We start from the raw sequence: 12878 nt of genomic DNA, 5'->3' as shown, positions 1-12878 counted from the left end.
ATTTTTGCCAGGCAAGAACTTTTTTTTCATGGCTTGACGTAGTTTGAAGTAGTGATTTTTGTCAAGACCCCAAATTACAAATGCTCACTCAACATGTGAAAACATATTTAATGACCATTAGGGGGTTGTCAGTACAGCTAAAAGCAAGCAATGCAAACACTAAACACTGCATCTAATTCAATGTGATATCCCCAAATAAAAAAAACCTAAAGAATATGGATTCAGGTTTCCTTTTAAAAAAGACACAAACCCCAAATTTTTTTTTATTCAGATGGAGAATACTATTTTAAACAAATTTCCAGTTTACTTTTATCTAATTTGCTTTGTTTTTAGTTTCCTTTGAAACGTATACTTGGGTAGAGTCTCATGAGCAGCAGTGCACTACTGTAGGAGCTAGCTGCTGATAGGTGGCTGCATATACATCCTTGTGTTCAGCTAGCTCCCAGTAGTACACTGCTGCTTCTCAAAGGATACCAGGAGAACAAAGCAAATTGGATAATAGAAGTAAATTATAAAGTTGTTAAAAATTGCATGCTCTGACTTGTGAAAAAAATATATTTTGGGGTTTATGTCCCTTAAAAAAAAAAAAATCATTGCAGAATATTTAAAGTTCCAAGCATTTTTCATGATTCAGATAGAGAAACATAATTTATGTAAGAATTTACCTGATAAATTAATTTCTTTCATATTGGCAAGAGTCCATGAGCTAGTGACGTATGGGATATACAATCCTACCAGGAGGGGCAAAGTTTCCCAAACCTCAAAATGCCTATAAATACACCCCCCACCACACCCACAATTCAGTTTAACGAATAGCCAAGTAGTGGGGTGATAAAGAAAGGAGCAATAAAGCATCAACAAAGGGATTTGGAAATAATTGTGCTTTATACAAAAAAATCCCAACCACCATAAAAAGGGTGGGCCTCATGGACTCTTGCCAATATGAAATAAATTAATTTATCAGGTAAGTTCTTACATAAATTATGATTTCTTTCATGTAGTTGGCAAGAGTCCATGAGCTAGTGACGTATGGGATAGCAATAGCCAAGATGTGGAACTCCACGCAAGAGTCACTAGAGAGGGAGGGATAAGAATGAAAACAGCCATTTTCTGCTGAGAAAAATTAATACACAACCCAAAATATAAGTTTATTCTCATAAATGAAAGGAAAAAACTTAAATCAAAAGCAGAAGAATCAAACTGAAACGGCTGCCTGAGGAACTTTTCTACCAAAAACTGCTTCCGAAGAAGCAAATACATCAAAATGGTAGTATTTAGTAAATGTATGCAAAGAAGACCAAGTAGCAGCTTTGCAAATCTGATCAACTGAAGCTTCGTTCTTAAAAGCCCAGGAAATGGAAACTGATGTAGTAGAATGAGCTATAATTCTTTGAGGCGGGGCTTGACCCGACTCCAGATAGGCTTGATGAATCAAAAGCTTTAACCACAAAACCAAAGATATGGCAGAAACTTTGACCTTTCCTAGAACCAGCAAAGATAACTCATAGACTAGAAGTCTTCCTTAAATCTTTAGTAGCTTCAACATAATATTTCAGAGCTCTCACAAAGTCTTTCCTTAATGGAAGTGGCCAAGGTTGGCAACTGGACATCTGAACAAGATCCGTATACCAAAACCTGTGAGGCCATGCTGGAGCCACCAGCAGCACAAACAATTGCTCCATGATGATTTTGGATATCACTTTTGGAATATAAGCCGGTTGATAACACCAAGGAAGTGTCAACGCATCCACTGCTTCCGCCTGAGGATACCTGGACCTTTACAAGTACCTGGGAAGTCCCTTGTTTAGATGAGATGCCATCAGATCTATTTCTGGAAGCCCCCCATCTGAACAACTTGAGAAAACACATCTGGGTGGAGACCATTCTCCCGGATGTAAAATCTGATTGAGGTAATCCGCTTCCCAATTGTCTACCTGGGATATGAACCGTAGAAATTAGACAGGAGCTGGATTCCGCCCAAACAAGTATCCAAGATACTTCTTTCATAGCTTGAGGACTGTGAGTCCCACCCTGATTATTGACATATGCCACAGTTGTGATATTGTCTGTCTGAAAACAAATTAACTGTTCTCTCTTCAACAGAGGCCAAAACTGAAGAGCCCTGAGAATCGCACAGTTCTAAAATATTTATTGGTAATCTCGCCTCTTGAGATTTCCAAACCCCTTATGCTGTCGGAGATCCCCAAACAGCACCCCAACCTGAGACTCTCATCTGTTGTAATCACAGTCCAGGTTGGACGAACGAAAGAGTCCCCTAGAATTATACAATGGTGATCTAAATGAATCAGAATATGAAGATATGCATCCTGTAAGTATATTGTGGGCATATAATGCCCTTGCTGAACAAAAGGCAGAATAGACCTTATAGTCACCATTTTGAAAGTTGGTACTCTTACATATCGATCCAAAACTGGTCTGAATGAATTGTTCTTTCTTTGGGACAATGAATAGATTTGAATAAAACCCTAGACCCTGTTCCTGAAACGGAACTGGCATGATTACCCCTGACAACTCCAGGTCTGAAACACACTTCAGGAAAGCCTGAGCCTTTACTGGATTTGCTGGAATGCGTGAGAAAAAATCTTCTCACAGGCGGTTTTACTCTGAATCCTATTATGTACCCCTGAGACAATATTTTGAATCCATTGATTTTGGACCGAATTGATCCAAACCTCTTTGAAAAATCTTAATCTGCCCCCTACCAGCTGAGCTGTAAAGAGGGCAGCACCTTCATGTGGACTTTGGAGCTGACTTTGATCTCTTAAATGGCTTGGATTTATTCCAATTTGAAGAAGGCTTCCAATTGGAAACAGATTCCTTGGGGGAAGAATTAGGTTTCTGTTCTTTATTTAAGAACGAGAACGGTTAGAAGCTTTAAGACAGATTTATCAATTTTGATATCAAAAAATGGCATCACAAATGAAATTAGCATGTTGACTCAAGTTAACAATGCTAGACAAATCATGATACGATACTTGTTGAGCTAAAGTTTCTAATCAAAACGTTGAAGCAGCTACATCAGCCAAAGAAATTGCAGGCCTAAGGAGAAGACCTGAAAATAAATAAGCTTTCCTTAGTTAAGAATCAGGTTTCCTATCTAAAGGATCTTTAAAAGTACTATCTTTCATAGAAATAGTAGTACTTTTAGCAAGAGTAGAGAGAGCCCCATCAACTTTGGGGATCTTTTCCCAAAACTCTAAAGAAACTGCTGGCAAAGGATACAATTTTTTAAACCTTAAAGAAGGAATAAAAGTACCAGGCCTATTCCATTCCTTACAAATCATATCAGAAATAGCATCAGGAACTGGAAAAACTTCTGGAATAACCACAGGAGGTTTATAAACAGAATTTAAACGTTTACTAGTTTTAATATCAAGAGGACTACTCTCCTCAATATCCAATATAATCAACACTTCTTCGGCAAAGAACAAATGTACTCCATTTAAATAAGTAAGTAGATTTGCCAGTGTCAATATCTGAGGAAGGATCTTCTGAATCGGATCCTCATCAGAGGCTAATTCAGTATGTTGTCGGTCATTTGAAATTTCATCAACTTTATGAGAAGTTTTATAAGACCTTTACATTTATTAGAAGGTGGGATGGCAGATAAAGCCTTCTGAATAGAATCAGCAATAAATTCTTATAAATTCACAGGTATATCTTGTACATTAGATGTTAAAAGAACAGCAACAGGGGGGGCGGAGCTAGCTGGGCATCTGAGCGATCGCATACTAAGAGCTCTGCTCAATACTATCTTTAACTAATTGCCAGACCGCTCAGGATTGCTCAAAACTATACAAAATTATACAAAATTGTGGCTGATCATCCATAGACCCATGTAGAAGGGCTTAGCGAGAAAGAAGTCTGGAAGTGACATATCGGAACATCCTTCTTTCACCCAGCTCAATAGTCTGTGCACAGAGCGGCCATATTGCAGGGCACGTGGAACCTATTTTCCTTGAGACCGAGCTTTTGATCTAGAGAGCTTTACAGAATACTGTCCTACTACAATGGATCCTATGCCACTTTGGGAGTCTAATTTGCTGCACTCGCTAGACTGTCACTATCATGGCCTCAAGCAGCATTTTCAGATGCTTTTGGCTTCCCTACAAGCGGAATTTAATGAACCGGTGGATTCCCTTTTACCATATCACGCCTATGGAGGCTCTAGTACCCGCTATGCTGCAACATTATACAGACAGGGTGACTCCAGAGACAATGTTTTTTCAGGAATCATTGGGCCCGTTGGCTCCCCTGACGACACCCCTGAGGGCACCACTCTACTGGATAAGAGTCTATTTCAAACGATGAACATAACGGCCCGAGACCAGAGTATGCTGCGCTTTGATGCAAAGGAGTCAGCTGATCGCCCGGATAGTATGTCCGCGGGTCTCACACAGTGGAACGGAGCGGGATTGGAAATAGCAGAACTTCACTTATGGAAGCTTTACCTGTAGATCCGGACACCTCTCAGAACCTCTCCGCATTCACCTCTCACAGGGGGGCATCTCCCTTTCTCGCACTGAGAAGCACCGGAGGCATGGGACCCCATCAGACTTATATTATTTGCTCTCAAATCTCCTCCCTGAGCAGAGTCATGCCGCAAACAGACTATGCTGTTCTTGTTGTAGTTCCTAATACTGGAGTGGGCTGAATGCATCTATGCCTCTGGACTTTCCCCCTGGGCCGCTCCTAACGCAGGGGTGATTGTTGTTACTGCTGACCAACACCGTATTTCCCTAAGCCCTGGTTTGATCTATGTTTTCCATGTTGCCAACCCTAAATGTTCAGAGCAGTGTTTAGATAGAACATATACCGGCAACGGCACCAATTGTTTTATTTATTTTGTAAGGATGTTATTCACTTTGTGCTCTGTTTATCTGTTAAGTTATAAATAACAAAAATGCTTTATCTACCTACCTTGCAAGTTGCTACTGTTTTGCTATGGCCTCTATTGCAATGTAATGTAAGTCTTGCCCCTTACTATATGTATTATAACATTATGCCTTGCAACCATTGAATACTACCCTTAGTATAAGCATTCTTACTAAGCCTTCCTAAGTCATTCCCTCAATATTTTAATACATTAAGGAATTGTATAGCTAAATGTTAATGGATCCTGAAAATATCCTGTAAAGCTCATAACATTGTATATTTTGTCATCCCCACTCCATTTAGATATTTTTCTTCTGTTAAGAGTCCATTCAGATTTTGAAACTAACATTCTCTTAGAGACTCAGCAGCGATCACTAAACCGACATGCTGGCTGGCTTCGCCCTCCACCCCCCCCCTCACTCTATTGAGCGGCTTTTGCCCGCTGTTATTCCCTCCCCCCTTTATATACGCTGGCTCAAAAGTGGCCAATTCATTTGCCAACTCTCCACAAGCTGTCACTATTATCTCACACAGTACAAAGTGCGCCCTCCATTGCTTGATGGAGATCATATACCACATAACATAAAATGAAGTTCAATTCTATTTCGCCCTATCTCTTATTTATTATCTTAAGCCTTGAAATGCCAATTTACTCATATATGTTAATCCTGTTCTGTTATTTGTATCAAGGTATATGTAATGTCTTTATCACCTTGATGTAACACTTGTTCAAGGGCGATCCTTGTCTGTTAATCTCTACTTTAACTTCAATAAAAAATTATTTTCGAAAAAAAAAAAAAAAAAAAAAAACAGCAACAGGCCATGTACTAATACTAATGGACATATTCTCTGCATCTAAAAGTTTGACAACTTATTACAAACCACAACTGGAGATATAATCTCCACAAGATTACAACAAATGTACTTAGCTTTGGTAGAGCTGTTATCAGTCAGCAGGGTTCCAACAGTGATTCCTGAGACAGGATCAGATTGAGACATCTTGCAAATTTAAGAGAAAAAACAACCTATAAAGCAAAATTATCAATTTCCTTATATGGCAGTTTCAGGAATAGGAAAAAATGCAAACAAGCCTAGCCCTCTGATAGAGAAAAAAAGGCAAGAGGCATATAGGAACGGGGTTTAAAATGATGAAAATATTTGGCGCCAAGTATGACGCACAAACAGAGAATTTTTTTGGCTAACATCCGGAAATGACATTCGCGTCATTGAAGACGCAACCTTGTGAAAGGACTCTGCGTCGACAGACGCCGGAAATTACGAATTTACGTCATCGAACGTAACTTCGCACAAAAAAAATCTTGCGCCAAAAATTACACAATATAGTTTGGCATTTTGCGCCCTCGCAAGCCTAATTCTACCCGCGAATTTAAAAGACAGTCAATTTGAAAAAAGACTAAACCCCAGGTAAGAAATACATTTTTCCTAAAAAATGCTTTTCCCAGATATGAAACTGACAGTCCGCAAAAGGAAATATACTGAAACCTGAATCATGGCAAATATAAGTATAATACATATATTTAGTACTTTATATAAATACATAAAGTGCCAAACCATAGATGAGTGTCTTAAGTAATGAAAACATACTTACCAAAGACACCCATCCACATATAGCAGATAGCCAAACCAGTACGGGAACGGTTATCAGTAGAGGTAATGGAATATGAGAGTATATCATCGATCTGAAAAGGGAGGTAGGAGATGAATCTCTACGACCGATAACAGAGAACCTATGAAATAGATCTCCCGTGAGGAAAACCATTGCATTCATTAGGTGATACTCCCTTCACGTCCCTCTGAGAAGCGCATATCAACGTAGAAATCTTGGCACAAACTTACTTCACCACCTCCATAGGAGGCAAAGTTTGTAAAACTGAATTGTGGGTGTAGTGAGGGGTGTATTTATAGGCATTTTGAGGTTTGGGAAACTTTGCCCCTCCTGGTAGTATTGTATATCCCATAGGTCACTAGCTCATGGACTCTTGCCAATTACATGAAAGAAATACAATTTTAAACGTTCCAATTTACTTTCTAAATCCTAAAAGAAAAGAACTTCATGTCCCTTTAAAGTACATTTGAAAACAGTAATTTGCATAATGCACAATAAAGATAATGCATCTTGAAATTTAGATTGCTTTGAGATTTCCCCGCCCACTATCAACCAATTAGTAAAAATATACATATGCTGTGAGCGCCTGCACATGCTCAGCTACGCATATAAAGACTGAGCACAAATCATAGAAGGAAAGTTGTTTAAACTGAATCATAAATGTCTAAATTTTGCCTTCAGTATCCCTTTATCGGTAATACAAATAGCTCATTTGTGTTTTGGTTGTATACAAGTTTAGTAAAAAGTGATAAAACATCATTAATAGAAAAGATGTATTCTCGGTTTTACACTAAGAAAAGGAGACCAAAATAGTTGGGACCAAACAAATTGGATATTACTGCATTCAGTTTGAGTTTTTGGTTCATCACCTAGGTAGCACTTGCCGATTGATTTCTAAATGTAGCCACCAATCAGCAAGCGCTACCCAGGGTATCGAACCAAAAATGGGCTGGCTCCTAGGCTTACCTTCTTGCTATTCAAATAGATACCAAGAGAACGAATATAAAATTAACAGGAGTAAATTAGAAAGTTGCTTACAATTGCATGTTCTGAATCATGAAAGAAAAAAAATTGGTTAGTGTCCCTTTTAATTAGCACAGCAAATGTTAATCTCCCTTCTCAGATGGTTAAGACCTTAGGAAGGTGAATGGCAGCACCTGCTGGTAACCCCCCCCCCCCCCGCTGCAATATCAAGATGTTGCCAAAAACGTGCTTTAATACATCCTTAGTGATGGTGATTTGCACCACCAGTCTACTGACTCATATAGGCAATCAGTGACTTTACACAAACTGAAGAGGCTGACTTCAGTATGTGGTGCATCAAGAGGAAGCTGAAAAAGGTCAAGGCTTTCAGTTGTTGAAGCTGGGTGTGCCAATTTCTGACATAATCTAGTACTTGGGTTTGCACAGGGATGCCATGCCTGGCTCTCAGGATGCATTAGTGGTGCCAAGGTAGGTTTGTTATTTTCACGGTTATATTGCTATATGGTGGTTATGTACATTTATATAGTTTAACCCCTTATCTTGTATCTGTGCAGGGTAAACTTGTGGTCGGTCACAACATGCTACTCGATGTCATGCACACAATACATCAGTTCTTCTGCCAGCTACCGGATGTGAGTTGTCCTACACATTTTATATTTCTATATTGATGGTGTAAAAAGTTAATTCTAGCAAAACAAATCCTACATTGAATTGTTTTTATGCTTAACCCCTTAATGCCAGAGGATGTGCCAGCTACGTCTTACAAAAAACGGCCAATAAGGACCAAGGACAAGCCTGGTACAATTGTGATTGCTTCCATCCACTTTCAGGGTATTGCGGCGATGCCTTGATATTGAGGCATCGTGCAATACCCTCTGGTAAGCAACCGATGCAGAAGGGGCCACTCTGTATATCTCTCTGCTTTGGCCAGCGATTGTGCAGATCTTTGGTGGCGTGGGAGGGATAGGATGGAGGCTGGTGGGCGGTCCATCGCTAGAGAGGGCAGGAGGTGGTGAGAGGTGTGGGAGCGTGGTGGGACCACTACGCTACGGCGAAAGTTTAGTGAGGGGGATAAGTGTTGGGAAAGGGATCTATAGGGGGCAGCTACACTACAGAATTTTTATTTTTAAAAAGCCTAATTTTGTAGCAAACTGGATGGAGGCAAATAGGTAGAGGCGGAGGGTTAGAGAGCTGTTTTGGGAGATCAGGGAGGTTGGGTGGCTAAGGGGGGGGGGTAATCATACACTGCAGAAAATGTATACAAATTATATAAAAAAGCCTTATTTTAGTACTGGCAGACTTTCTGCCAGTACTTAAGATAAGTGTGACAATTGTGGAGTGGGGGAGGGAAGAGCTGTTTGAGAGGGATTAGGCAGGGATCAAGGGGTGGAATGTGTCCGGTGGGATGGTAATCTCTACACTAAAGCTAAAATTAACATTACAAGCTACCTAATTAACCCCTTCACTGTTGGGCATAATAAGTGTGGTGCGCAGCTGCATTTAGCGGCCTAATTACCAAAAAGCAATACCCAAAGCCATATATGTCTATTACTGAACAAAGGGGATCCCAGAGAAGCAATTACAACAATTTGCCATGATTGCACAAGCTGTTTGTAAATTTTTTTAGTGAGAAACCTTAAGTTTGTGAGTTAACTTTTTTTTTTTTTATTACTTTTTTTTTTATAAAAGAAAATAAGTCTGTATCTGGGACTTTGCTCTGAGGACTCATTTTGCCTTTGATTAACAAAGTCCCAGATACAGACTTATTTTCTTTTATAAACACATCTTCTGAGAGAAATAAAGCTGTAATGTTCACTATTGCTTGATTGTACTGTGACCTTTAAAGAGCTGACAAAACCGAGGTAAGAGCGTCCTCCAAAATCAGCTTTTACAAATATAAGAATTCGTATAAACTTGGTAGACCAGTCGGCGGAGGCGAGGAAAGTACCAAGTTGAATCTGTCTCAAGTTCGACCTGTGTCTCACGGAGCAAGGGGACGAGATGGAACGATTTGGGTGAGACTGGATGTCGGAGGCGTGGTCCTGGTCCGTTATCAGCTATGCCTCAGAAAATGCCTTATATACCCGGACTTTGCTGCTTGAAGTAAAAACAACTAGGATAAGGTTGTATGTTTTGTTGCACTTCAAATTACCACTTTGGATAAGCAAGCCTTTAACATACGAATTCTTATATTTGTAAAAGCTGATTTTGGAGGACGCTCTTACCTCGTTTTTGTCAGCTCTTTAAAGGTCACGGTACAATCAAGCAATAGTGATCATTACGGCTTTATTTCTCTAAGGATGTGTTTATAAAAGAAATGAAGTCTGTCTATCTGGGACTCTGAGGAAGAGGAAGGTGCTGCTGCAGTGATCATCCGCCAGGCACAGGAAGCAGAGCGGATCAAACCATATGTGAACAGGGGGAATGGTGTGGAGCCAACCAAAGGGTAGCGGCGGACTACCGCAAAAAATGCATAAAAAGAGGTGGAAGGCTACTGAGCATCAGTAAAACGGTATATTTATTTCCAATGTTAAAAAATACACATTAAAGTGAACAAAGTCACAACAAACACTGGAGACAGCAGTCTTACATGTTTCACGCACACTTGCGCTTCATCATAGATGCTGGGAACAAGTATGGCAGCTGCTTCATTTAAAGGGACAACACACCAATAGAAACACTCGTAATTAAATCATGCAATCATTGGTTATCAACTTGTACATTTGATTTGTAAAGTGTGTGTCCACAGTTAATGATGCAGATCAGATAAAAGCAAAATACAAAATACTTGTGAAGGGGGAACAGAATCTGGCACATATGTAAAAGATTATATATAGTTATAATTTATAATGTGAGAAACAATGATGGTAAACAAGAAATATATGTATGTATGTCTATATACATACATATATTTCTTGTTTTCTATTTTCCTTGAGGATGTATATACACTTATATTATTTACTTGAACATTTGATTTTTTTTTTTTTAATCCTAGATATATTGTTGGAGATGATTACTTTCATTGTTTCTCACATTATAAATTATAACTATATATAATCTTTTACATATGTGCCAGATTCTGTTCCCCCTTCACAAGTATTTTGTATTTTGCTTTTATCTGATCTGCATCATTAACTGTGGACACACACTTTACAAATCAAATGTACAAGTTGATAACCAATGATTGCATGATTTAATTACGAGTGTTTCTATTGGTGTGTTGTCCCTTTAAATGAAGCAGCTGCCATACTTGTTCCCAGCATCTATGATTAAGCGCAAGTGTGCGTGAAACATGTAAGACTGCTGTCTCCCCTGTTTGTTGTGACTTTGTTCACTTTAATGTGTATTTTTTAACATTGGAAATAAATATACCGTTTTACTGATGCTCAGTAGCCTTCCACCTCTTCTTTTTCTGCTCTGAGGACTCATTTTGCTTTTGATTAACAGTCTTTTGCGAAGTGTTGAATTATCCATCTAAATGTTTCATAACACTGGTAATTTATCTGTGGTTTTTATTTGCTGTCAGTACCGGTTATATTTGATCTAGGCTATCAACTGTAGTGGCATATGTTTTGGTGGTGCTCTAGTATGAACTACCCTATTCTTATAATATGTTTTAGTAATTCATTGCATATTAATTGGACCAATGTGTGTTTGTGTTTCATTGTTTGATACAATATATCAGCCTTAAATCTACATATTAGATCAAGAAATAGTTAATTTTGAGTGCTGAAATCCCCTATTTTATTCACAGTATCTCATAAAGCTCTACTGTGTTTATATATTTTTTCCTCTTTGAAAAATATTTGAATCTATATTATAATACGGGGTCTGCAACAGGTCTAGGACCTGCCCTTTGCGATCTAGGCTTATATATCTATATCAGAAAAGTTACCTTTGTTTTCAAAGGTTTCTGTAAGTTTTTCTCCCAATTGTAAGTTCTTATTTTATATAGATATAGATATAGATTTAGAAAATCCACTGTAAAAAAAAACTGTGGGTACAGTAAATGAGAGGAAAATGAATGCTAAGCACGAACGCCGCAGAAATGTAAAAATAGCCATGGTCCTTAACAGTAAGAAAATGGAATAGTGGTCTGGTCACTAAGGGGTTAAACATAGCAAAGGTTTGCTTTTCAGAGACCATTGCTAAGCAATCAGGTTACAGCCTTAGTATTTTGAATAGCAAGGTATTTTGCCCAGATATGTCTGACATCATTCACAAACTTTGCATTCGAAATGTTGCTAGTGTAATCTCACTTTCTACAAGAGAATACAATGCTCCTCTGGTAACAAAGAGCTTAGTTTTCCAAACTTGTATTATGTATGGTTAACCTCTTGCCTGAGATGCACTAAACTGATAGCTGTTGGCAGAAGCATTGGTGCTAAGGCAGCCCCCTGCAGTATATGGCTTGTTTGTCGCACAGACGTCTGTAGTAATTTGAACAGTATGTATGTTTTGTAAATTCAAACAAATGTGTGTGATGCTGAGCTTCCCGATATTAAATAATGGATATTCAATTGCATTTTATATAAAGTCTCCGTTTGAGCCATGGATTTGTTTGCCTAAATTTTTTTTCTTCTAGGACTTAAATGAATTTAAAGAAGTAACTAACTGCGTCTTCCCAAGGTAATGTTCGCTTTACCGGGGTATCTAAACTATTTCTTTATTAGATTGACAACTGTTAAACATATATTTTATCCATGGCAGCTAAAGTAGAACAGACAAAGAAATAACTTTTGGGAATATCAAATGTCTGTTTAGTTTTACATTTTCTGTATAAATGGGACCAAAGCCAAAAAGAATTTAAACTTGTGCATAGTTCAAAAGTTTTTAGGCTTTATCCTGTATATTGTAATGTATTAATCTGAGATTCCCCTATACCGACTAGGAATTTACACTATTAGATTACCATATGCAGTGTTTTTGCTTGTGAAGATATTTGTGATAAACTTGAACTATTTTCCTATATTTTTCAGGGTGTTGGATACCAAGTTAATGGCCAGTACACAACCATTTAAGGTAGTATTTTATGCTTTACTACTAAAGGTGGATTATTGAGCAGTTTCTTACAAGGAGAACAAAACAATCAGTATTTCTTGACATTGTTGGCATCGGTTTACTAGTTATTTAAAACTTTATTTTTTTATTTTTTTTATTTCCTTCTTGAAAGATTCATAATTTCTTATAAAAAATATAAATATTAAGAGTTTAACCTCTGCATTGCAAGAGTTGAATATGAAATGTTTCAAAAGCATTTAAAACTAATTTTGTTTGGAAAATCTGCTTTGCCTTGCCCTGTTTTGTTGATAAAGGACATAAACTATATTTCAAGTAGAGAAACACCAGAACAAGGGGTCATGATCTCCTA

At 38.2% G+C, this 12878-nt stretch overlaps 1 protein-coding gene across 1 annotated transcript in view; it reads left to right on the top strand.

The window, feature by feature from the left end:
• PARN (poly(A)-specific ribonuclease) overlaps window positions 1-12878 on the top strand; it is a 250366-nt gene that overhangs the window by 20873 nt on the left and 216615 nt on the right. The window contains exons 13-15 of the mRNA XM_053694700.1: window positions 8062-8139; window positions 12093-12136; window positions 12487-12529. Coding sequence (XP_053550675.1) covers window positions 8062-8139; window positions 12093-12136; window positions 12487-12529 — 165 coding nt within the window. The remainder of the gene's footprint in view (window positions 1-8061; window positions 8140-12092; window positions 12137-12486; window positions 12530-12878) is intronic.

This window comes from Bombina bombina, chromosome 11, assembly GCF_027579735.1.
Source record: "Bombina bombina isolate aBomBom1 chromosome 11, aBomBom1.pri, whole genome shotgun sequence".
In the NCBI taxonomy this organism is placed as follows: domain Eukaryota; kingdom Metazoa; phylum Chordata; class Amphibia; order Anura; family Bombinatoridae; genus Bombina; species Bombina bombina.
Note: the sequence above shows the minus strand (reverse complement) of the source record. Positions and strands in the feature narration are given on the sequence as shown.